The sequence below is a fragment of the Dama dama genome, chromosome 14 (assembly GCF_033118175.1).
Source record: "Dama dama isolate Ldn47 chromosome 14, ASM3311817v1, whole genome shotgun sequence".
Lineage (NCBI taxonomy): Eukaryota > Metazoa > Chordata > Mammalia > Artiodactyla > Cervidae > Dama > Dama dama.
Window position 1 is genome coordinate 73,377,793 of NC_083694.1, and position 26,910 is coordinate 73,404,702.

At 42.2% G+C, this 26,910-nt stretch overlaps 1 protein-coding gene across 5 annotated transcripts in view; it reads left to right on the forward strand.

The window, feature by feature from the left end:
* PTPRC (protein tyrosine phosphatase receptor type C) overlaps positions 1-26,910 on the forward strand; it is a 121,307-nt gene that overhangs the window by 84,162 nt on the left and 10,235 nt on the right. For all 5 annotated transcript variants that reach the window (XM_061161090.1, XM_061161092.1, XM_061161091.1 and 2 more), the window contains 12 exons: positions 10,360-10,468; positions 11,076-11,110; positions 13,359-13,468; positions 14,018-14,108; positions 14,202-14,278; positions 16,492-16,528; positions 16,626-16,723; positions 17,580-17,705; positions 19,560-19,717; positions 20,272-20,407; positions 22,341-22,490; positions 25,710-25,800. In XM_061161090.1, coding sequence (XP_061017073.1) covers positions 10,360-10,468; positions 11,076-11,110; positions 13,359-13,468; positions 14,018-14,108; positions 14,202-14,278; positions 16,492-16,528; positions 16,626-16,723; positions 17,580-17,705; positions 19,560-19,717; positions 20,272-20,407; positions 22,341-22,490; positions 25,710-25,800 — 1,218 coding nt within the window. The remainder of the gene's footprint in view (positions 1-10,359; positions 10,469-11,075; positions 11,111-13,358; positions 13,469-14,017; positions 14,109-14,201; positions 14,279-16,491; positions 16,529-16,625; positions 16,724-17,579; positions 17,706-19,559; positions 19,718-20,271; positions 20,408-22,340; positions 22,491-25,709; positions 25,801-26,910) is intronic.

Below are 26,910 nucleotides of genomic sequence, written 5' to 3' on the forward strand. Positions count from 1 at the left end.
TCAGACGTGACTGAGTACACAAGCAAAAATGCTTTAATCAAAATAGAGGTGTGTGTAGGAAAAGTCACTGAAATTAAATGTCGCTGTACCAGTGAGGATAGCAGCTGGGTGTCACCGCTCCCCGCTGCTTGTCCTGCTCACCAGAACACCCAATTTTCACTATTTCTGTTTTCAGTTCTTACAGTTTCCTCCAAGTCTAAAAATAATTATCACCTCTTGCTCTTTCGAGAGTTGCTTATTGGTCTGAACCTATGCAGGAAGACCTAGCACTGTTTTAAGTTTTCTCTGCTTGTTAGCATTGTAAATTAAGTTAAATTCAGACCTCCAAGTGCAGTGTTACCAAGCATAGCTGGTTTTTATTTTTATTTTTTAAAGATTTTTTTGATGTAGACCATTTTAAAAGTCTTTCCTGGGTTTGTTACAATATTGCTTCTATTTTATATTTTGGTTGTTTTTTTTAGCTATGAGGCATGTGGGATCTTGATTCCCTGACCAGGGGTTGAACCTGTGGTCCCTGCATTGGAAGGCAAAGTCTTAACCACTGGACCACCAGGGAAGTCCCTACATAGCTGTTTCTGATGACACCTCACCAGTACTCATATGCGCGTGCACATTCACTAATGCTTTATTTTCCCAAGTCTTTCCAAAGAGAGAAGATATAAAAGCGTCTTATTTTCCAAACTTGCTCGACTAGGTTCCATAAAAAGTTTTAGTTCTTTCTGCTCAGATATTTTAAATGAAGGCTCCTGATGTGAAATGGCATATACATTCAGCCAGCTCTCTTGAACTTTATTTCCATGCACTTTTCTTTTCTAAGCTCCCACAATACCAACAGTTTCATTGGGTTTTTCTGATTATGTAAACAGTTCCTAGTGGCAGCACCTACTCTCGGGGGTCATAGATTCCACTGGACATTTCACACACCCATCTTTATGAGCCCAACTTGGCACCACTTCACTCAAAGAAACACGGAGCAGGAAGCACAATCAGAAGGGGGGTCTGGCCAAGGAATTCCTGGTAGCGTTGCCCACCGCACTCTGAGGGCCATGAACAATTCGACCCCCTGGACTCCACTGAGAAGAGTGAGGCCACGTGTGGTGGAGCGACCCAGCTTAGAAGCCCCACGTCAAGAAAGGAACTGCTACATCGTGTAACAGTTCCATGGGCACGGCTGCCAAAGGTGCCGACGGGTGAGCCCAGTGAGACGATGTGTGCTGGGTGCGTGCACTCAGGGAGGCCAAGGTCAGCCCTTCCCACCAGGACGGTGGTTCATCCTCACCCGTCCTGGCCCAGACGCCACGCAGAGCTCAGGGATTGTGTCGCCAAGTAACACAGCTGCTAGTCCGTCTTTATCAGATTTTACCATCAGTGGAGATATAGGGTTACCCCATCGTCCTTTTCTCTGTAAGGCAGAAAAAGTATTAACTCTTTCTAAACAGATTCTCCTAAGAGATAAATCATATCGTCCCCTTTTAATAGTTAACATCTACTCGAGGGTGGGGTGGCTCTTGAGTTGTGAATTTCAGAAGCACAGCTACTTGAAATGTATTTTACTCAGTTTTTCTGGCATCACACTCCAGCACCAGTATTTTGACAACGTTTGGGCCCTTTTCTTCTGAAGCTCTCTAAGGGTACAGCCCAGATGCCACTGTAAAATTTCCCTTCATCGGTTTCCCGTTTTAGAATTGCTGCATTTCAATGTCATGTATTTTTTAAATTTTACTGTTTTTTTAAATCTTGTACTGTAAGAAGGAAATATGCCAATTTTGTATGCATTAAGATATCTTTATAATGGCACTTGATCAATATTTTGCCCTGGGATGGAATCTAAGCTTAAAAATCTAGACTTTGAAAGTATTTCTGGGGACATCCCTGGTGGTCCAGTGGTTAAGTCTTCACCTTCTTGCAGGGTGTTGCAGGTTCAGTCCTTCCATAAAATTCCGCATGCTGCATCGTGTGGCGAATAAACAAATAAATAAATGCAAGCTCTACAGCAGAATTTTTTAAAGTATGTCTGTCTGTTGCACTGTGTCCCGTGTGACTCCCAGCTTCTTTATCTTTCCATCTATCCCCTTGTTTTATTTTCTCCCGGGAACGTTTCGGCTCTCCTCTTTACTCTTGGTCATCTGTGGGTCTTTTGCACTTATTTTCCTGGATGCTACTGGCCTTTGTGACCTGGAGACTAGTATCTGTGGAAATTTTCTGTGTTTCACTTTCTTTTTGCCGGCCTTTCTGAGTTCGTCTCAGTCACATTTTGGAGTCCAAAGTTGATGTATTACTTTGGCATCCATCTTTCGTGAGTGGGTTTCCTTGAGGATTTGGTTCTCATTGGCAATTTTATCCTAGTTACAGTGCCACACGGGAGAAGGTGATTAGAAGCTTGGTCATCCTTAAGGGGCTGTGTGGGCCGTGGAGATTCCCTGTGTTGTTACTGATTTATTTTCTCCAGCATCATCCATCGTTTGGGCAGCCCTTGGCCTGGCTGAGTCACTCCGTGCTTCCAGCTGTAAAAGAAATGTCTCATGCTCAGGAAATCTTCCACAGACCATGTAGAAAATAGGTTTCTCTTATTTTTACCCCTCTCTACCTTTTTTCCCTTAAATCCAAGGAAAATAAATAATTATTGTATTGGCTTATTTACCTGTCTAGCCTTTGTTTCCCCCCAGAGATAAGGAAGTTTCCCTCTGAACTGGTGCCTTTTTATGCTGTGTTTTCTGTCCTATCCCCAGAGACCGTCATGGTTGTAGGGAGCACAGCGTTTGCTCGCTCAGTGGGGGATGAGTGAGCAGTATTGATCAGTTAAGACAGTGGTGGATGCCGTGACAGATAGATCCCCAAGTGGCTGTGGCATAACTGAGCAGACATTGCTTATTTTCTTAATCATTTTTAAAAATTGGAGCATAGTTGCTTCATGGTTGGTGGGTTAGTTTCTGCTGTACAGTGAAGTGACTTAGCCGCATGCACGCGTGCATCTCCTTCCTCTTGGGCCTCCACCCCTCCACCCACCCCTCTCGGTTGTCGCAGAGTGCTGAGCTGAGCTGAGCTGAGCTGGGCTGGGCTGGGCTGGGCTGAGCTGAGCTGAGCTGGGCAGGCTTCCTGGTCCACCCCCAGCTCCCGTGTACAGCGGCTTCCCGCTGGTCGTCTCCCTGTGACAGCGCTCGGCTCTCAGTTCGTTCCCTGCTCTTTGGTGTCCGCCTGCCTGTCCTACATCTGCATCTCTACCCCTGCCCTGCAAAGAGGTTCGTCTGTACCATTTTTCTAGATTCCACATACTGGCACTGATACGCATTATTTGTTTTCTTCTTTCTGACTGACTTCACTCTGTCTGATGGGCCCTAGGTCCGTTTCTACTCCACCTGGGGATGTTTATGTTCTTGTCGAGGGCAGAGTCCTGCTCCACACACTCATTCAAAGCCCCACGTGGAGCTCCACAGGCGGCTCCTGAATTTGGGATGACAACCAACCTCCAGCCAGCACTTTGGAGAAGAGAGTGTAGGGTCTTTCACGGGGTGGAAAATACCAGACCCAGCCGTGATTGATATGCCTCCTACCCTTACATGCCTCCTACCTCCTACCTCCTACCTGGACACACTTAACAGCAAACGAGAGAAAATAGGTCTGCTCAAGAGTTAGCCAGGGCCAGCCTCGGGCAGAGGAGGGGAGCAGGGCAGGGAGGAGTTGTTCCCCCTCAGCTCCACAGACTGTCTCCAGCCAAAAGCACAAGAGATGGCTGTGTATTCGTTTTCTCTTGCCGTCTAATGGGTTAAACCAGTGGCTTCACACCACACCCATTGACTTATTAGCTCACAATTCCATAGTCAGAGTTCCAGCTCCATGTGACTGGGTCTTCTGAAACCTAGATGTCAGCCAGGATGAGTTTTTATCTGGAGAATATGCATACAAATGCTTCCAGGATCGATCCAGGTTGGCGGAATCCTATTTCTTGCTGTGGTGGGACCGCTGACCTGATTTCCTTGGGGTTCCGGGACCAGGGCTTGCAGTCAGCTCCCAGAAGCCCCTCGTGTTCTTTCCACCTGACCTGCTCCAGACAGCCTGGGGAGTCCTTCCAGTGCCTAAGGGTCGTGGTTAGGTCATGCTCACCCAGAACAGTCTCGGTATCTTCCAGCGGGAAAGTCCCCGCTGGCTCGAGGCTGGAATTCGCTCTGCACAGTTCCTTCACCGTAGTGCCTACCTTGGTGGTTGATGAGATAACCAAGACCTGGAAACCCTGGGCACTATCTGGAAATTCTCCTCACCACCTATTTCCTTCAAAGCACCCAGGCTTCTCAGCCCACCCCCACCTCAAACGGATAATTTATGTATTGCCTTAGAAACATGATTTAGGAGGGTTGAATTTGTTTCCTCACCTACAAGAGTAAGAACGCTAGGTCTCGGCCCATCTTCAGGAAGCACAGCGGCACAGCAGCGGTCGTGAACCCTGATGAAGATAAAGGTCCTCCACTCCCACCATCAGTTCAGTTCAGTCTCTCAGTCATGTCTGACTCTTTGCGACCACACGAACCGCAGCACACCAGGCCTCCCTGTCCATCACCAACTCCCAGAGCTTGCTCGAACTCACATCCAGCGAGTCGGTGATGCCATCCAACCATCTCATCCTCTTCCAACCATCTCATCCTCTGTCGTCCCCTTCTCCTCCTGCCTTCAATCTTTCCCAGCATCAGGGTCTTTTCCAATGAGTCGGTTCTTCGCATCAGGTAGCCAAAGGATTGGAGTTTCAGCTTCAGCATCAGTCCTTCCAATGAATATTCAGGACCAGTTTCCTTTAGTACTCCCACCGCGCCCAACGTCAATTCGTAATCCATCACCATAATCGCTGTTTTGCCAGTACTCAGGAATCCCTTGATCCTGGAACCAATGTCCATGACTACCAGCTTTCTTCTTTCTCTCCTGGGTCACCGTTTCCCTCCACGGCTGGGCAGGTCTCGCCGGCAGGCCGTTGTCAAAAGCAAACAAGCAGCAGCCGATATCTCTCTTCTGACCCTGCTTCCTCTTCCGCTGCCGCCCTAGTTCTTCACCCGCACACCTGCCAACAGCAACGCCCCTTTCATCCTGCTTCACTTGCGAGTCCCTCTGCCGGCTGCATCTTTTCCTCCTACTTTTTAATCCCGATTGTCTCAGGACTGAGTCTTGGGACTTCTATCCACTTTTAATTTCCGGGTTAATCGTTCAGTCTTCACAGCTTTAAGCAACAGCTGTCTGTTGGAGGCCCTCTGCCCAGTCTCAGATCCTTTCTAGCCGGCTTCCTACTTGGCACCTCCCCTTGGGTGTCCGCCTGTCCTTTCAGACTCTCAGATGCCAAACTGAGCTTCTGTTTCCCTTGAGGGCTGCTCCACACAGCCTTCGTGGTCTTCAGTGATTGTGGTGCTGTATGATTTCTTTCTCCTAACACCAGCGTGGCCAGCCTCATCTCATATTTTGCCTGGATGATGGTACTTTCAACAAGGGGGTTATAAAAATCTGTATAATGCCCAAGTCACACTTTATTACTCCTCTAATCAAAATCCTGCTGGTGGTACACATTTAACTCAAAAACCAAGGTCAGCGGGCATTCCCTGGAGGTCCAGTGGTTCACACTCTGTGCTTTCTCTGTGGAGGGTGTGGGTTCAAACCCCGACTGGGGAGCTAAGATCCTACAAGTTTATTGGTGCAGCAAAACAACAAACACACACTCCAGTGTGACCTTAGATGGTTTACAAGCCCCTTCAGTCTTACCCTTGCCCTCTGCTGCCTCCCAGCCACGTTCTCAGCTGGCACCTCCTGATGCCCATCCCTCCCCCAGCCGACTCCAGCCTCAGGGGATTCTTGCTGCTCCTTATGCTAGGTGTGTTCCTGCCTCCAGGCTCACACCTAATCACACCGGTGCCTGAACGGGCATCCCCCAGATACCTGGCCAGCTAACTCCTCACCTTCTCAGTTCAGTTCAGTTCAGTCACCCAGTCGTGTCTGACCCTTTGCAATCCCATGGACTGTGGCACGCCAGGCCTCCCTGTCCATCACCAACTCCTGGAGCTTACTCACACTCATGTCCATTGAGTTGGTGATGCCATCCAGCCATCTCATCCTCTGTCATGCCCTTCTCCTCCCGCATCAGAGTCTTTTCCAATAAGTCAGTTTTTCAAATCAGGTAGCCAAAGTATTGGAGTTTCACCTTTAACATCAGCCCTTCTAATGAATACTCAGGATGGATCTCCTTTAGGATAGACTGGTTGGATCTGCTTGCAGTCCAAGGGACTCTCAGGAGTCTCCTCCAACACCACAGTTCAAAAGCATCAGTTCTTTGGTGCTGGTGCTCAGCTTTCTTTATAGTCCAACTTTCACATCCGTACATGAATACTGGAAAAACCATAGCTTTGACTAGATGGACCTTTGGTGGCAAATTAATGTCTCTCCTTTTCAATATGCTGTCTAGGTTGGTCATAACTTTTCTTCCAAAGAGTAAGCATCTTTGAATTTCATGGCTGCAGTCATTGTCTGCAGATTTTGAAGCCCAGAACAATAAAGTGTGTCTCTGTTTCCACTGTTTCCCCATCTATTTGCCATGAGGTGATGGGACCAGATGCCATGATCTTAGTTTTCTGAATGTTGTGCTTTAAGCCAACTTTTTCACTCTCCTCTTTCACTTTCATCAAGAGGCTCTTTAGTTCCTCTTCACTTTCTGCCATAAGGGTGGTATCGTCTGCATATCTGAGGTTATTGATATTTCTCCCAGCAATCTTGATTCCAGCTTGTGCTTCATCCAGCCCAGCATTTCTCATGATGTACTCTGCACAGAAGTTAAATAAGCAGGGTGTCAACATACAGCCTTGACGTACTCCTTTCCCTATTTGGGACCAGTCTGTTGTTCCATGTCCTGTTCTAACTGTTGCTTCCTGACCTGCATACACATTTCTCAGGAGGCAGGTCAGGTGGTCTGGTATTCCCACCTCTTTCAGAATTTTCCACAGTTTGATCACAGTTTGTGATCCACACAGTCAAAGGCTTTGGCATAGTCGATAAAGCAGAAGTAGATGTTTTTCTGGAACTCTCTTGCTTTTTCAATGATTCAATGGATGTTGGCAATTTGATCTCTGGTTCCTCTGCCTTTCCTAATCCAACTTGAACATCTGTGTTTACAGTTCATGTACTGTTGAAGCCTGGTTTGGAGAATTTTGAGCATTACTTTACTAGCATGTGAGATGAGTGCAATTGGGTGGTCGTTTGAGAATTCTTTGGTATTGCCTTTCTTTGGGATTGTAATGAAAACTGACCTTTCCCAGTCCTGTGGCCACTGCTTAGTTTTCCAAATTTGCTGGCATATTGAGTGCAGCACTTTCACAACATCATCTTTCAGGATCTGAAATAGCTCTACTGGAATTCCATCACATCCACTAGCTTTGTTTGTAATGATGCTTCCTAAGGCCCACTTGACTTTGCACTCCAGAATGTCTGGCTCTAGGTGAGTGATCACCCCATTGTGATTATCTGGGTCATGAAGATCTTTTTCTATAGTTTTTCTGTGTATTCTTGCCACCTCTTCTTAATAGCTTCTGCTTCTGTTAGGTCCATACCATTTCTGTCCTTTACTGTGCCCATCTTTGCTTGAAATGTTCCCTTGGTAGCTCTAGTTTTCTTGACAAGATCTTTCCCATTCTATTGTTTTCCTCTATTTCTTTGCATTGATCACTGAGGAAGGCTTACTTATCTCTCCTTGCTATTCCTTGGAACTCTGCATTCAAATGGCTGTATCTTTATTTTTCTCCTTTGCTTTTCACTTCTCTTCTTTTTGCAGCTATTTGTAAGGCCTCCTGAGACAACCATTTTGCCTTTTTGCATTTCTTTTTCTTGGGGGTGGTCTTGATCCCTGCCTCTTGTGCAATGTCCAAACCTCCGTCCATAGTTCTTCAGGCACTCTGTCTATCAGATCTAATCCCTTGAATCTATTTGTCACTTCCACTGTATAGTCATAAGGGATTTGATTTAGGTCATACCTGAATGGTCTAGTGGTTTTCCCTACTTTCTTTAGTTTAAGCGAATTTGGCGATAAGGAGTTCATGATCTGAGCCACAGTCAGCTCCCAGACTTGTTTTTGCTACTATATAGAGCTTCTCCATCTTTGGCTGCAAAGAATATAATCAATCTGATTTCAGTGTTGACCATATGATGATGTCCATGTGTAGAGTCTTCTCTTGTGTTGTTGGAAGAGGGTGTTTGCTAAGACCAGTGCTTTCCCTTGGCAGAACTCTATGAGCCTTTGCCCTGCTTCATTCTGTACTCCAAGGCCAAATTTGCCTGTTACTCCAGGTGTTTCTTGACTTCCTCCTTTTGCATTCCAGTCCCCTATAATGAAAAGGACATCTTTTTTGGGTGTTAGTTCTAGAAGGTCTTGTAGGTCTTCATAGAACTGTTCAACTTCAGCTTCTTCAGCGTTACCGGTTGGGGCATAGACTTGGATTACCATGATATTGAATGGTTTGCCTTGGAAACGAACAGAGATCATTCTGTCATTTTTGAGATTGCATCCAAGTACTGCATTTCGGACTCTTTTGTTGACTATGGTGGCTGCTCCATTTCTTCTAAGGGATTCTTGCCCACAGAAACATATATAGTGGTCATCTGAGTTAAATTCACCCATTCCAGTCCATTTTAGTTCACTGATTCCTAAAATGTCAATGTTCACTCTTGCCATCTCCTGTTTGACCACTTCTAATTTGCCTTGATTCATGGACCTAGCATTCCAGGTTCTTATGCAATATTGCTCTTTGCAGCATCAGACTTTACTTCCATCGCCAGTCACATCCACAGCTGGGTGTTGTTTTTGCTTTGGCTCCATCTCTTCATTATTTCTGAAGTTATTTCTCCACTGATCTCCAGTAGCATATTGGTTACCTACCGACCTGGGGAGTTCTATCTTTTTGCCTTTTCATACTGTTCACGGGATTCTCAAGGCAAGAATACTGAAGTGGTATGCCATTCCCTTCTCCAGTGGACCACGTTTTGTCAGAACTCTCCACCATGACCCGTCTGTCTGGGTGGCCCTACACGGCATGGCTCATAGTTTCACTGTGTTAGACAAGGCTGTGGTCCATGTGATCAGATTGGTTAGTTTTCTGTGATTGTGGTTTTCAGTCTGCCCTCTGAGAGTCTCTGGCGGGAATGGGGTTTGATTCTAAATGTGATTTCACCCCTTCTGCCATCTTGCTGGGGCTTCTCTGCCCTTGGACGTGGGGTATCTCCTTACAGTTGCTCCAGTGCCGTGTAGCTGACGCTCCAGTCTTCATCATCTTCCAATCTATTTCACTGTTCGCTTGTTTATAGAGTATATTGTTACCTGTCTTTCCTCCCAGAATGTCAGTCCCATGAGTACAAGGATCTTTGTCTGTCTCGTTCTCTGAGACATCTTAAATACTTAAATCAGTGGCACACACTAAGACCCAAAATATTTTGGGTGAATAGTGAATAATTAATAGTGACTATGTCCCGGCACTATGCTAAATGTCTACTGTGAATCAAACTTAGCCTCAATTTACTAATTAGTGATGGAGATACAAAGATAATGAGCATTGTGGCCAAGGTCCCAGCCAGGAAGTGGTGGAGCTAGGCTGGGAACCCAAGCAGTCTGTATCCAGGACTGACGCGCTGATGTCTCCACGTTATTTCACTGGACTTTCACCATAGATGAACAGTATTACCTACTTGTTCAGGACAAGAGATATTTCCAATAAAGTCTCTTTTCTCTGCCCTTCCTCCAAGAAAGGACGTGATTTCACATTAAACCTTTGTGAAAATTCATGTCAGGATAAGTCTAATATCAAGTGTAGACTAAAATAATTTTATCCTGTGGTTAATTGATTTTATACCTCAATAAGCAGGTTTATCTCATGTGGGGCAGTGACCTTTCTGATCCCCTTAAGAAGCTAGCTAGTTTTGCACATAAAGTTAAACTATAGGAGGTTATCTATGAGAATTATAACTAGATTACCTCTTTGAGTCCTTCAAAATGGAGTGACCAAAAGAAAGATAGTTAAATCTAAATGATAGTGTCTCGTAAATGGACATTATTTAGTAGAAAGGAAGAGAATTGCTCTTCTATAGTCTATGCATTCTTAAAATATGAAATATTTTACTGGTTCTGAACCAATAAATGGGAGAGATATGGGCAAGACTTACAAAATCAGAAGCATCCTGTCTTTGCTGTCATTATAAAAAGTATATTTTTTTAAAACTACAAAAGAAATGAAAATGTTAAAATGTAGGTACTTTAGAAGTGATTCTCAAAGAATCCAGCAACATATTTGATGTAGTATGCTCTCTTCATGTGTTCTTTCTCATTTCTCATTTCTTCTCATTTCTTCTCATTAGATAATGTTAAAGCAGTCATCATATTTTTGGTGTTTCTGATTATTGTGACATCAATAGCCCTGCTCATTGTTCTCTATAAAATCTATGATCTGCATAAGAAAAGATCCAGGTAAGAGTTGATTTTAAAATGAAAAGATAATAATAATAGTTATAATAATGAAAGTCCCATTTATGAGGCCAACTTGGAACCCATTAAGTGGAATTAAGAGATGACAGTAAGAAGTCTAGGACATCACTAACCTTTGATGAAAGACTTTTCTATGGTCTTATTGGTTTATATGAAACATTATTTTTTTCTATGTTCACTAATAATGGGATAGATTGCCTTTAGTAACAACCAATGAAAAGAATGTATCTGTTCTTTTAGTGCAAAGTGGGTCATAGGTATCCAGAAGTGCCAGTGGAGAGAAGTACATGGGGAAGCATGTACATTCCTCTGGCCAGGAACAACTACCCTTTATGAAAATCAAGAAGTTCCAAATAAAAAATTGCGATCGCTTCTCTGAGACTGACTAACCACCCATGGGTGGTTCCTTCCTCCCCTACTTTCCTCCTCCTTCCCCTCCCATTCTGCCTTCTTACCCCCTTCCCTTTTCCCTTTGATCCTCCCCATCTCTACTTCCTCCTTCCCTCAAGACGTTCATTAAATATAAATTGCTTGCCAACTGAATTCTGTTTCTTAAGAGTATGCAAACTTACATTTCTTATCTTTACAGCAATTTAGATGAGCAGCAGGAGCTAGTTGAAAGGGGTAAGTGTGCACGTTTTTTCACTGGCAAATATCTGCCTTGTTTTATATAATAATTCAACATTGTAAAAATCTAACCTGGACGTCCCTTATGATAAAGTTTAAATTCATTGATGCATTTATTTAACCAGCAAGGATCTGTACCTTCTCAAAGCGTGCCTGAAACTATGGCCGTGACAGGTCAGAGACTCTGCATTTAAAATCTTAGGGTCTAGGGGAGGGAGACAGACTTGTGGACAACTGTGACAGAACTGGACGGGCGCCGTGATCATGGCGTGTGTATGGTGCTGTAGAGAGACAGAAGATAGAAGGTTGTCTATGCAGAAGGCAAGAAGCTAGGTCTTCTAAGGTGGTGGGGGACCATTAGACCAACAAAGGAGAGAGTGATGGAAGAGCAGATGGAAAGTCACACAGACACACAGACAGGGAGGTGGCAAGTGTGTTCACGTCCCTGCAAGGGTGGGATGGGGGCCGTTCCCACTAAAGACACATGGACAAACATGACAAAAGGTCACAACCTGACTTAGGAGATGAAAGCACATTTCATCTTTTCTCTCTCTCTTTTTTTTTTAAACTTTTCAATTCTCCTTAAAAATGTGGTTTTTTGATCCAGTAAAAAGGGGATGGGGTTAAGAGGTTGAAACTGTGTTTATAATAAAGAAAATGATTTGGTTTTGCATACTCAAGAAACATTTCAGAAGTCCTCTGTTTGGTTTTAACTTGTCTCAGAAGGGGTCCAGGAGCATTTATCTCAGAGTTGCCACAGATTGCCCCTTGGAGTGGTTAGAACTTATCCAAATGCTATACATCCTCAAAGGTGGCCCTAGGTCAGAATGAATGAATGCCAGGGAGCTCTAACCATCCAAAAGAACAGCTGTACATGGACAGTTTGATAGTTGTGATGGGATAGAAGATTTCCACAGTCAAAAAGCTAAATATAAGCCTAATGGACATCTTTTTTCTTCATCTAATAAATAGGGGACATTAACATGGATACTAAAAGAAATGCTGCTAGATGTACATGGATAGGAGGAGGAACATAACTTTCAACATGTGTCACAGCTTATATTCTCTTAAGATTCTGAAGCAGTGTTTGTCAGTATCCATATGCAATTATAGCTATTTACTTTAATATATCTTGTTCTTTAGTAAGTTATTCCGCAAGTGTGGTATATATTGAGTTTCATACACTGGTGGTGTGAAAAATGAACACAGTCTGTTTACAGTCAAGATTATGACATTAAGACAAGTTCTGAGTATAAGGGTAGTCATCACATTCTCTTATTTATATGTTTACAATATTTCACAATAACTTAGATAAAATTTAAAAATATACAATATAGGTAAGTATAGTAATTGTCATAAAGTGCATATAATGCAACAAAGAAATGTAACCCTAGATCTCCTTACAGTGGTGATACTTGGCCTGAAATCTGTTATTGCAGATAGACAGTGAGGAGGGACATTCTCTGCAGAGAAGACAGTGTGAATGGAGGCATGGGGGGAACCTTTGTGATGCACTTGGCGAATATTCGTGCCTAAGATGTAGAGCAAGGGTGTAGAAAACTGTGGCTGAGATGAGTCACATGATACTATAAAAAGTGCTCATATATCACGTTAACCAGTGAAACTTTAACCTGTAGACTATGGAGTACAAACAGTAGTGTGAGCTTTGGAGAAAGTGGAGTTGTATGCTCATATTTGTGGATCAGAAGATGAATTTGTGGCAGTTTCAAAAGTCAGTCAGGATGGGTACAGACTGGAGGCAGGGAGAGGGGTCGTCATGTGGATGAGGAGGGGTCCCGAGCGTGACCCTGGGCAGAAGATGTGGAAGGTACACAGTGACCTGTTGGATGTAAGGACGGAGGGAGAAATCGTGGGTCACTTGGAAGTTTGCTTGCTAGGTGACTTTGGGAGTGGTGGTCCCATTTGCTGAGATTTGAGATGCTAGAATAAAGGGGAGATGCCTTTGAACATCTTGAGTTTGGGGTCCTTCTGGGATAACTGGGTGGAAGACCTGAGAGTTAGTGGGAAAGATTAATACATAAAAGACCAGAAGAGTGCTAGAGCCCCAAATTTAGATGCCACAGGTTTACAGGTGAGTCTCTGTGTGAGCGAGATGCTCCAGGTGGACTGTGTGTGAGAAGGAAAAACACTCAGGGCTTAACCCAAGATTTGCTTCTAATGAAATGTGTATGGACGTGGGAAAGAGAAATGTGATACCAGCCATGAACCTTTAATGTGTTTAAAGATGATGAGAAGCAGCTGATGAACGTGGAGCCCATCCATGCAGATGTTTTGCTGGAGACTTACAAGCGGAAGATCGCAGATGAAGCAAGGCTCTTCCTGGCTGAGTTTCAGGTGGGTGCTCCTCTCGCCATAAGACGAGAAAGTTTACTCCATCACCAACGTGACCCATCTTAAATGTGTTGTGTAGCTGTTGGCCTTGATAGTTTATCCCACATTATGGTGCAGTGGAGTCAAAGCAGCTATTATTATCAGGTGTTTGCAGACCAGTAGAGAGATGTGTCGCCGTAAAACTAGGTAACGCTGCTTCAGTGAATGAGTACTAGTTATGAAGTCGTGTCCAGAAACACATTTGGCTGATGTGTCCTTGTGCTCCAGATAATTATCCAAGTGTGTTTTACAATGAATCTGAAAGTGGCAGAGCAATTCCTGCTGAATTTGCTCTCATGGGATTTATTCTCCAAGTAGTCCATCATTCATTTTCTTAAAGAGGGCTTTTTGCATAATTCCTAATAATGTTCATTTCAATTACCATATGCAGCTTGTTCACCAGGGTAAAGGAAATACGTACCAGCATGTCTCATTTGTTCAGAACGATAAGTGGTGAGGGGAAGTGGTTTTTCTACAATCTGCTCTGACCCGAAGGATCTTTGTGTCTTTCAGAGCATTCCACGGGTATTTAGCAAGTTTTCCATCAAGGATGCTCGAAAATCCTTTAACCAGAACAAAAACCGCTATGTTGATATCCTTCCCTGTAAGTGTTCATTGAGAATTGGATTCCCATACATTTAGGCTACTTGATTATTCATTTTATTTCACTTATTTAATATTCCTTTTCCTTGAGCAGATGACTACAACCGTGTTGAACTCTCTGACATAAATGGAGATCCAGGATCAAATTATATAAATGCCAGCTATATTGATGTGAGTAAGAAGTCATAATGGCCAGGGTTTTACAGCTTCACCATTTTGTCACTGACCATTTTCATTTTTCTTGTGTCTATACATTCTCTTCAGCTCCATCTTTGTCATGGCAAATTTTTATGTTTTTAAAGAGTTTATTGCAGTGTAGTTGGTGAACAGTGTTGTGTAAGTTTAGGTGTGCAGCAAAGTGAGTCAGCTAAACATATATGTATGTCCAGTCATGGCAAGTTTTTAGAAATATTATTTGAAATGCTTTGAAGGAAGCCCATCAATGTCACTGGTATAAACAACAACATCACTAATATTTGCAAGAACAGTTATTTATTATTTACTATCACTGCTAGGTGATATAGGATTTTTCTCTCCCAACAAAATGATAATAAGAATCAAAACACTCTGGTGCCTGTCGTGTGCTATATATCACCTAAATTATCTGTGTGTGTATTTCTCATAAGAATCCTGCCTTTGCACCTCACCACGGAGGTGAGGACTGGAAGGCACTGGGTAATTTGTTACTTTGCCCTTGTTTAGTTAGTCAATGTCTGAGGATATTGTACATGGTTAATTTACCCAAAATATTTTAAAATTGTAATTTATTATACCATTGTTAAGTAAGTAATGCATCACACAAAATTAAAAAAAATTAAGCAGTATAAAAACAGAGAAACTATTACAGAATATATAGCATGACCTTATTGGTTATCTATTTTATATATACTAATGTATATATGTTAATCCTAAACTTCAGTTTTTATCATAGATTATCTTGCCGCAGAGGAGACCTGGGTTCTATCCCTGGTCGGGAAGATCCTCTATAGAAGGCAGCGGCAACCCACTGCAGTGTTGGCTGGAGAACCCCAGGGCCAGAGGAGCCTAGCAGGCTGCAGTCTGCGGGGGCGCAAAGAGTGACTAATGCTGCTACTGCTATTCTTGAGCGTGCCGGGTTATTTTACTGTCCCTGCAGGAAATAGGAACACCTTTCTTTTTTTCAACTTTTTGTTTTGTATGGGGGTGGATACACGTCTATGTATAACTGAATCATTGTGTTGTACACCTGAAACTAACACAACACTGTCAATAAGCTATACCGCAATACAAAATAAATTAAAAAATGCAGAGACACTATAAAAACTCCCTCCCACCCAACCCGCCATGTAGGCAGTACACCCACCCATCTCAGAAGGTAACCTTCGTGTTGTTTTGGGGCTGCCCTGGTGGCTCAGTCAGTAAAGAATCCGTCTGCAATGCAGGAAACCTGCTTCAGTCCCTGGGTCGGGAAGATCCCCTGGAGGAGAGCGTGGCACCCCACTCCAGTATTCTTGCCTGGAGAATCCCATGGACGGAGGAGCCTGGCGGGCTGCAGTCTGTGGGGTTGCAAGAGTTGGACACGACTTGGCAACTAAACCACCGCCACAGTTTTCCTATTTATCCACTGAGAATTTCTTTATACACAAACCAGAAGACAGCAATATTTGTTGCCCACCGCTTATCCAAAAATGTTGCCATGATATTCACACTGTTCTGTATGATGTTTAATTTAACTAAAATATATATCTTGGATACATAAAATGTCACTCTGTGAAAGCAGAGATTGGCAGGCTTTCTCTGTAAGGGGCCAGATAGCAACTTTAGGGGTTTTACAGGGTACGCCACCTCTGTGAAAGCTCCTCAGCTCTGAAGCCCATGGCTACACATCTGTAGACAATACATAATGTGGCTGATTCTAGACCATCACTGGTATATCCTGGCACTAGATAAAAGGCAGAAGTTTGAGGCTAATCTCAGGATGAGTTATTGAAAGAAACTGAGTAAAAATCCCCGAAGTTACTCTATGGCTGGTAAGGAGGATTAAATTGCGGCAGACGGCGCTTTAAAGCTTGACAGGATATAAAATGTAGGGATGCCTGATTACTCTTATAAATTGCTGCACCATCCCAGATGGAGCTAAAACCTACGTACTTTTCAGCTTTGTTTAGGGTATATCACAAAGACACATGCAGTCATGGATATTGTTTGTAAATGTTAATATGTTTGGCACAGTTAAATGACTGATCATGAGTTAATAAACTCCCCCTTATAATTTGAAACTGCTCAGGAAAATACACACTCAAGAAATGACAGATTTGAAGCAACCTCCTTACTGCACACTTCTGCATGTAAATGAATAATTGAACATTCAGTAAATGATATTTCTTTTTGTCTGCCTTGAGCAGGGTTTCAAAGAACCCAGGAAATACATTGCAGCACAAGGTAATTTCTCTGGTAGTCTGATATTCTTTTTGAAAAATTTCTTTTTAGCACTTTTAAAAGGGTATTTCTTACAAGTTTTTATTTGTTTACCGCCTAGGTCCCAGGGATGAGACTGTGGATGATTTCTGGAGGATGATCTGGGAGCAGAAAGCCACGGTTATTGTCATGGTCACTCGTTGTGAAGAAGGGAACAAGGTAGGAACCCAGAAGGTTCTCAGGGTGAAGGTCTAGGACTCACCAGGTGGAGGCTGGATGTTAGGAAAAGAGAGGGTTGGACTGCATTTCAAAACGTCACATCTGTATGTGCTTGATGACAAAACAGACAGTTCTCTCTTTGAACATTTGATTTCAATTTTCATACCTATAGAAGGATAAAATATGTACATATATAAATATATGTCCCTGGAGAAGGAAATGGCAACCCACTCCAGTATTCTTGCCAGGAAAATTCCATGGACAGACGAATCTGGCAGGTTGCAGTCCATGTGGTCACAAAAGAGTCGGACATGACTTCACAACTGAGGATACAAATCTACGTATATAGGAGTAAAATTTAAATGTTTCTGCTTAATTGCTGGACTCCCATGGGATTCCTGTTTTGTTCCAGTATTATTTCAAGTTCAATACACTTCTATGAGCTGGTTTCACAAGTACTTGTGAATACTTGAAACACATTGACCTTCATGCTGACCTTGGGGAGATAGATGGTAATTTATGTAACATGACTTTAGGAAGCCTGAAAACCTCCGCATATCACAGCCTGAAATTAACCACATGCAACCACAGAATTTCTTGCTCACCACCAAGCACGTCCCCATTTAATATGCAGCTAAGCCTGGGAAGATCATCTGCTGGGTAGAATTAAGGAAAACCTTCTGGGCACTTCATGGGAAATGGAATACTTTTCAAGCATCCCAGTGAAATGGGACGGAAAAATGTTTTGAGACATTCAAAGAGCACATTTCTTGTTTGTTTTGTTTTACAAAGAGTGTTTAATGAACAAATTCATTTAAATGAGAAACTTAAATGCTCAATGGCTTTTTAAACATAGAACAAGTGTGCAGAGTACTGGCCGTCAATGGAAGAGGGCAGCCGGGTTTATGGAGATGTGTTTGTGGAGATCAACGAGCACAAAAGATGCCCGGATTACATCATTCAGAAGCTGACCGTTGGAAATGTGAGTTTGGTTTTGATAGAATTTTAATCTTCATACTGTTAGTATAAAATGTGACTGTGGAATAGTCAATGTGAGACATTGAAATATACCTGGAAATTTTATTTTTAATGAACTACATGGGGGAAGAGTTGGTTAAAACAATAAGCCACCAAGGTCAAGTAAGTCACAGTGAAGATAATCTTTGTCCACATCGCATCCAAAGTATTTATAATGTTGTGACCCTTGCAATGGAAAGAGCTCATTAATTGTGTTAAATGAATGACCAAATTATTGAATGAGTGATAAAAATGGTCCTTAGTCTCAGTAGGTTTATTACCATCATGGAAAGAATATTTATACAATGGCATAGAGACTACTGTAAGAAGTCTAAAGTTCTAACTGTGTAGGAGAGAGAAAATATTTAGGTCAGAAAAAAGTGGTCAGTGTGGCCTGTTAAAATGGTGATCTTCCCACTAATTATTATATGATTCTGCTCATCTGAAAAGTCTAGATTAGTCACACTTACAGAGACAGAAGGTTGGTTAGTGATTGTTTGGTACTGAGGTGGGTTGGGGCAAGAATAGAGATGACTGCTAATCTGTATGGGGTTTTTCTGTAGGGTCATGAAAATACCCTATAATTAGTGGTGATGACTTCACAACTCTACAACTATAATAAAAACTTTTACTGTTTAAAGGAATGTGAAAATATCTTAATAAAGGTATTAAAAATGGAGATCTTTATACTGAGATTCCTTAGGTTGGGAAGATCCCCTAGAGTAGGACATGGCAACCCACTTCAGTATTCTTGCCTGGAGAATCCCATGGACAGAGGAGCCTGGCGGGCTGCCATCCTTGGGGCCCCAAAGAGTCAGACACGACTGAGCGAATAATACACACATGTACACACATAGAGAAGTTTGATAGTTTGTCTCAATTCCATTTATTGAAAGTTTTCTCAGTAATCTGAATTGTATTTCCATATGATCTAGATACATTTTGTGCAAGAAAAAAAAAATACCAGTTGCCTATTTCTCCTACGGCCTTCTAAAGTCTTACAGCATCACTAACAACTAACAACTGTGACCTGGGAGGGCTGTGAAGCCAGTGGTTCATGGCAGAATATATGATGCACTGGAGCCAGGAAGGACCAGTCATAGATCGGGGTGATGTGTAGAGGCCGACACCAATCTGGTTACATTGATTAGTCTGACATTACTCTTCCTCATTAGCTCGGTTACTTCCGATCTGAAAATGACATCCAACCACGTTGACAGTTCCTCTTCATACTTGGTTAGAGATTATGAATCATGCGTCTTTTAGTGCTTGCCTTGAAATTGGGACAAGCATGAGCAGTAATCTGGAGCTGACTTTCCCAAGTTCTCTGTCTACTGTCTGAACTGATATTTCTAATATGAGAAATACAGCATTAGTCAAATATCTAATCAGACTTTCTTCCTATGATGATAGTCCTATTTGTCTGGCTACCCAAGAAGAAGTATTCCAAGCTGTTGTGAGAGTGGTTTTTACTTTATTTCTTTTCAGTCCCATCCACCAGCCCCTGGTTTTGTGTGTGCGTTCTTGTGTTTTTACTTTGTTTTGGGCTTGGCAGCATGAAAGTTCCTAGCAGTTTCAGCTACACTTGTCATACGTTACTTACCTTCCTGGTAAGTAATTGCTTACCTGTTAGTGCATGCCATCCCTGCATGATGTCTCAATTCCTAGTTGTTCTTTGGAGAGGAAAATGCAATCATGAATGAAAAAAAAAAAAAAAAACTTGCATGAGAAGTGTTTTGTACTGGCCCTCCCTTCTACCTACTTACTTTCCATAGTTAAAAAGAAAAATCATCTAAAAGAAATATTATCTCCTGACTAGAGAAAAGAAAAAGCAAATGCAAGGGCAGTGACTCACATTCAGTTCACCAGCTGGCCGGACCACGGGGTCCCCGAAGACCCTCACCTGCTCCTCAAGCTGCGCAGGAGGGTGAACGCTTTCAGCAACTTCTTCAGCGGCCCCATCGTGGTGCACTGCAGGTACGTGAAGACCTCCCCAAGGCACCAGGGCTGTTCACACCCGCGCCCATGGGTCTGTCGGGGCCACCCTCCCCTTTGGCAGCTGTTGCTTCCAGAAGGTCTATGAGAAGAAGGTTACGATGTTTCCCCTGACTAACCCTTCTGGGCTTTTTTTTTTTTTAATTATTATTATTTTTTTATTGAAGGATAATTGCTTTACAGAATTTTGCTGTTTTCTGTCAAACCTCAGCACAAATCCTGTATTCTAACACATATATATGGAATCTAGAAAAATGATACTGAAGAATTTATTTACAGGGCAGCGATGGAGAAACAGAGAGAGAGAATAGACTTATGGACGTGGGGCCAGGGGAGGAGAGGGTGAGATGTATGGGGAGAGTAACATGGAAACGTACATTACCATATGTAAACTAGACAGCCAACGGGAATTTGCTCTATGGCTCAGGAAACTCAAACAGGGGCTCTGGATCACCTAGAGGGGTGGGATGGGGAGGGAGACGGGAGGCACTTCTGGGCTTTTCTGTTCATTTTCCTCCATTCATTTGCTTTGTCAGTGCTGGTGTTGGGCGCACAGGCACCTACATCGGGATCGATGCCATGCTGGAAGGCCTGGAGGCGGAGAACAAGGTGGATGTCTATGGCTATGTCGTCAAACTCAGACGACAGAGGTGCCTGATGGTTCAGGTGGAGGTATGTTCTAGGCACGGTCCTCACTTTGAGCTTCTGACTTAAATCTTTTTTCATGGTGGGAGTAGTAACCTTAAAGGAAATCCAAATTGCTCTCAATCTCAAACAGCTTCTTTCCATTTCCTGAAAACTAAAGCACCGATCAAGTTAGAAGCATTTTGTGTTGATGGCTGAGAACACTGTGGAATAAGGATGACTATAAAGTATATGTTAAAAAATAATGAGATACCATTTACACATCCTAGGTTGGGAAACAATTAAAAATGCCAAAACTGAGTTTGTCAGCATTTCATAAAATTAAACCTAGGAAGACATAATAGTACAGTATGGTGGTTAAGAGTCTAGTTTTTGGAACTAGATTTAGAAGTTTCAAATTGTGATAGTTATTCTTAATACCATGCACTCTTCAACCAGTTTTTAAAGTTCTTGTGCTTCAGTGACGTCATCCAAATGGAGATAATGATAGTGTTTACCTTACAGAGTTAAGACACAAAAGATCATCCAAGTAAAGCACTTACACAAAGTCCCTGGAACACACACGTAGTCAGTAATTGTAATTGATGAATATTATTCTCGAGAATGTCTGCACTTGACCCAGAAATTCCATGTATATACGTATGCACCCAAGAGAAGCATTTCCAAATCGAGAAGCATTTCCAAATCTGCACAACTAGACACACATTCAAGAGTGTTCACTGAATTCAACGTTGCTAGGGTAACAAAAATGGAAAACTTCTAGATTTGTATCAGTGTGGGCGTAGGCCAGCAGAACATGGGCAGGGGGACTCTGTACACCATGTCCTGCCGCAGTTGGCGGGATTGATCGGTCTGTAGCTCTCAGTGTGGGCAGGTGCTAGATGAGAGCAGTGAGCAAATACAGTCACCAGATAAAACATACAGTACGATGTATGTAACTGTTAAGAAAGGACACGATGTTTATAAATACATGCATGTTATTGTAGAAGCCTTAAAATGGATTGTCCACCAGAAAAGAAGGAACTATTTCCTGTGGCAAAATAACATAGAATGGAAGGATACAGTCAAAGTAGAGGTGGTGTTAAAGAAGCTTGAACTTTATCAGAAATATGTCATTTATTTAAAAGCAATTCAAATATGGTAAAAGTTTAAGAATAGTTAAATCCGGGTTTGGTATTTTATGCTTTCTTGTATGTGTGTTAGTTGCTTAGTCGTGTCCAGCTCTTTGTGACCCCGTGGACTGTAGCCTGTCAGGCTCCTCTGTCCATGGGATTCTCTGGGCAAGAATACTGGAGTGGGTTGCCATTCCTTTCTCCAGGGGATCTTCCTAACTCAGTGATTGAACCTGGGTCTCCTGCATTGCAGGCAGATTCTTTACCATCTAAGCCACCAGGGAAGCCCCAGGTATACTGGAGTGGGTGACCGTTCCCTTCTTCGCAGGATCTACCCAACCTAGGGATTGAACGTGGGTCTCCCACAAAGCAGGCAGATTCTTTCATATAATCTCTATTTTAAAAGGTGCTAGAAAACTTTTAAAAAATGTGTTCTATGGAATATCAACTTGCTTTTTTTTCCTCTCAGATACAATGTGGAACTTTATAGTTTTATATCTTAGTAATTTAACTTACTAACTCAACACTAGTCCTGGAAGGAAGTAACAGATAGTGTTTTTTAACTGTTAGGAATAAAATAGAAGTTATAACCTACATTATAGATGCCTAATCTATTTGTGAAGCTGTATTTTTTTGCCTGGCAAAATAATCTGAGATGGAATTTACTCATTTCCCAGAGAACTGTGAGTGCCAACTTCCAGATTATTTAAATGTGGCAGATACCAATGTTCTCTTGCATACATTGTCTCCAGATGCACCAAATGTGGGGGATGTGTACTTTATTTAAATGTGATTCACTGGACTGTAAATGATAAATTAACTGTCTCTATCCTTCCTTGAAATGACAGGCACAGTACATCTTGATTCACCAGGCCTTGGTGGAGTACAATCAGTTTGGGGAGACAGAAGTGAGCCTGTCTGAGTTACACCCATACCTGTCTAACATGAAGAAAAGAGACCCGCCCAGTGAGCCTTCCCCACTGGAGGCTGAGTTCCAGGTAACAGCACCCACCTGAACCTCTGTCTGTTTCCCAGCTCTGACCTGTACGCGTGGCCTGGCTCTTGTATTCGGTCTTTGCCGTAACATGGAGCACTGATGAGGGAACTAAGACACAGAGAGTTTAAGAGAAATGCCTGAAAACACAAAACTATTAGGTAGGAAACCTGTTTAAATCTAGAAATCTGACGCTGCGGCCAACATGTTAACCATTCCTCGTTAACCTGGTGTAAAATAAAGTGTCAAAATAATAGTATATAGCCACAAAATTGGCCCGCCAAAGGCAGCGTAGCATCTCACCTTTAACAACTACATCTGGTTTTGGTTTGTAAAGGAAATAATTACAGGAGTTTATGATGACTTAGGAGCGGGAACTGGCTGGAGCTGGTAGACAGAAACTGAAGGATAAATACGTGTGTCCTAACCTATTTATTAGGCAATTACTCTGAAAACTAACCTAGGAAGTGGCTCACTGTGATTTCAGAGAGTTGTCCAGTCATCATAAAGCTTTTGCTAGTTTTCTCTTTCATCTGATTTTCAGTTTATCGAATCTTTCTGTGAACTACCAAACTGGTCAATTTAGAAGTTTTCACAACAAGACCAGGAACATGCTTTTAATCAGATGCAGAGTCATTTAATGTTTTGGATCAGAGTGGGGCTGGGGTGGGCTTGGGGGTGGGGCTTGAGATAGTCACCAAGTAACATGATCCGCCTGAAGACTGTCCTCTGATGGAAAAACCAGCAGACTACCAGCTTGGTCTTCAGTAAGAGGTGCTTCTTTATTCTTGCTCTTTCCACTGCATTTAATTCACTAACTCCACTGTACTCCATATTCACAGACACTGTTTGAAATACTTATACATTTAATCTAAAAATTCATAAGTAAAGTCACTAACAGAAAGGGTAGATTCTTGACTGAGCAAATATGATTGAGCTTGTGCTTCTAAGCCCAAGAATCAAAGTGATTTGTATGTGGACATGGGTGGTGAGTGTGATCCACACAGGTGGTAACCACAGCTCTGATAGAAACGGTGAAATTATTCCAGCTAGGCAGACAGGGAGACAGAAAGTAAGGGTAGAGATGGAGGTTGGCTTGTGGATTAGTGGTGAAACATTGAGGCAGTTCATGTCTAATTGCCTCATCTTTCTTAAGAGCATATGAAGTAAGATTATAGGTTGAGAGTTTGGGGGTGGGGCAGAAGTGAGTCATAAAGAAGAGTTCATGCTCAAGAAAGAGAAAATGATTTGAAATAGTTCTATCAAAGAAGGAAAGCCATCTCCCAGGTGAAGGGGTAGGGTGGCCAGAAATTACTGTTGGATCTTTTGAAATTTATGGTCATGAATTTTCCAAGAGAGTCAGTCAGTCGGTTTTTGGTTTTTGTTTCCTGCAGTAACCTTGAGGTTAGAGGCTGTGTGTAGTTGGGTTAAGCACATCTAGTATATATTAAAGTGACAAATTGAAAGTTGGGTGGTGAAGGAGCTGAGGGTGCTTGCAAGTGGATAATTTAGGGTGGGTGGTCAATAAAGAGCATATGAGCCACAGAAAGACATGCAGTACAATGACAAAGTCGTAAAAGCAGTATGTTAAAGGTTTTGATAGGATTGCAAGTTACTGAATTGGAGGTGCTAGAATAAATGGCTAGGAAGAATAGGGGTAATTTTCCATAGCAGGTATGGTGGAAATCATAACTTTTAAAGTGATGTGTATTTTGGAATGAAACCTATCTACAAAAATGGAGTGGAGACTCTGGATGGCTGAAGATTGGAGGGAAATTATAGGAGGTGAAGACATGAGTATGGTTTGAAACAAGGTGCTGTATTGAGTTTGAGAGAAGGCACCATAGTTTTTCTAAATGTGTTCGTAATGTATATGCATGCACACGTGTATGTGCACACGCGTACCTGTGTTTTTGTTGCTGTTCAGTCTCTCAGTCGTGTCCAGCTCTTTGTACCTCCAAGGACTAGCACACCAGGCTTCTCTGACCTTCACCAACTCCCAGAGCTTGCCCAAACTCTTGTCCATCGAGTCAGTGATGCCATCCAGCCATCTCATCCTCTGTCGTCCCCTTCTCCTCCTGCCTTCAATCTTTCCCAGCATCAGGGTCTTTTCCACTGAGTGTGTATATCTGAGTGTGTGTAACTGTGAATATAATGGTACTCAACTGTGCGTGTTGAGATCCCTCAGCCTAGGCTATTTATCCACTTGTTTAAGTGGATAAGATAAGATACTTGTTTAAGTTATTTATTAGGAAGAAAAGGCTGCAGGCAGGGAGCACTTCCAGTAGAAACCGACCTCTGAACGGATATCTAAAGGGCAAGTAGAAGTTAGCAGAGTGACACAAAGGGTCAAGGGTAGTCCAGGCAGAAAACGCCCCTGCGAGCCTCCTGAGAATCAAAGCACAGCCGGGCCCCTCCGAAGGTGGAGGAGGTTGGTTTGGCCGCCCTGCAGCGGGCCCAGCAGGAAGGGAGGCTGCAGGCAGCCAGGGCCGCCTCCCGAGAGGCTCCCTGCACTGTGCGGATGTTGGCTCCTTCCTGACGAGGACGGGAAGCTGCCAGAAACCGGAGAGAAGTTCTAGAAGGATTAGAGCAAGTGAGATTGAAGGTGAAGAGGCCAGTGAAGAGACTGCTGATGTCTTCAAGTGAGAAATGGAAGTGTCCTAAGCAGGAGGAGAGAAACGCAGAAGGATTTGAGAGCTTCACCCGGAGATACGGCAGCTCTTGCCAACTGATTAGCTACCAGGAGGGAGAGGGGAAGAGAGTGTGGAGGGCTTAAAGAAATGAGGTGTTGATTATGCAAAGCATGAGCCAAGTCATCTGTGCATGCTTTATCCTGGGGGAGAATTGACTTTGGGTCATTTAAAATAATTTAACATTGTTTTCGCCACATGGAGAATGGCCAATATCTGTACAGTGCTTTTAACTTATAAAAGAACAAACCATACATTTTTTACTATCTAGCACCTCTTCACTGGGAAACATATTCTGTTATATAATTGCATATGTTCAAATTCACCATGTCAAAGTACTTAAGACCTGAGTAGTTTAAAAAAAAAAAAAAAAGATCAGGGACAAACTTAAACACTGGGACCTTAGAGAACGTATGTAAATTTCACAAAACTTAATGAAATTATTTTCGTCACAGAACATCTTATGCTACAATAATAAACTGAACTAGTGACTACATTTTAAAAGGTGTTTCCTTTCTATTTCTTTCCTTCAGAGACTTCCTTCTTATAGGAGCTGGAGAACACAGCATATTGGGAACCAAGAAGAAAATAAGAGTAAAAACAGGAATTCTAACATCATTCCATGTATGCAGTTTATTTTTATCTTTTGTGTCATGGTGAAGTTCTTTGAATTTTTTTAATGTGAGACGTACACGCAAACCTTTGGGAAGCAACTTTTCAACATTTGCTTGACAGCAGAGAATAGTTACAGGTTCTTCGAATTTTAGTTGCAGCAAATACATTGAACCCCGAACACTTACAGGGGACTTGGGAGGAGAGACTGTAGCCAGTGTTTTCTTAGTTCAGAAATGGGTTTTCAGAAAGACGTAACCTCTTAGGCTGGGGAAGGGGCAAGTTCTCTTTACAGCTTGCCTCTCATCTTCAGTTTATTGCAGTTATTTACTCCAGGGTAATTGCCAAGTAGCAAAGTTACATCCTTTTGTTCCCTTTACGTTTTCTGTTTATCCCATCCTTACATCAAGGAGGTTAAAAGTAGGCAGGAAATATACTATAAACTCTTGATCATCACGTTTAACAGATCAAAACATGCATCTTTTGCTATTTAAGTATACTGATAGGACCATACCTATACAACTATAATTTTATTCAGTTGCTAAATAAATATTCATACACTAAAACTAACATGGAGAAAATATAACCCAAGATAGATAACCTAATAAATTGGATCAATGCATGGTTGATTAATTTCTGAAGAGGTCCTTATGAATACAGTTTAAAAAATGGAATTGATGGTGATATAACTAATCAGATCCTTTGATCAGGTTATTTTAAATTAAAGAAATTGAGTAACAGTGAGAAATTGTGGACTAAATACTTTTCTCGATGAAATAATTATTTATCTGAGGTACTCATTTAATTAAGTTTGGTAATTTACTGTTAATAAGATATAATTGAAACATTAGGTTTTACCTAAGGTATGTATTTTATTAACTTACAGATGTTTTTTTAAAACTTTTATCCATCAGATTGATGCAATTTCATGGAAAACTGAAGTATATGTATCAAATATGGAATAATCATATGGAACATTGTGACATAGAGTTCTGTCCTATGTTTTTTCCTGAGACTTTCTTGGGATCGATCACCTTTCTATTAGAGTTTTAAAAAATAATTTGTTAATCAATGAGAATGGAACAGAATCTCATTCCATGTAGATCAATACGCATACATAAT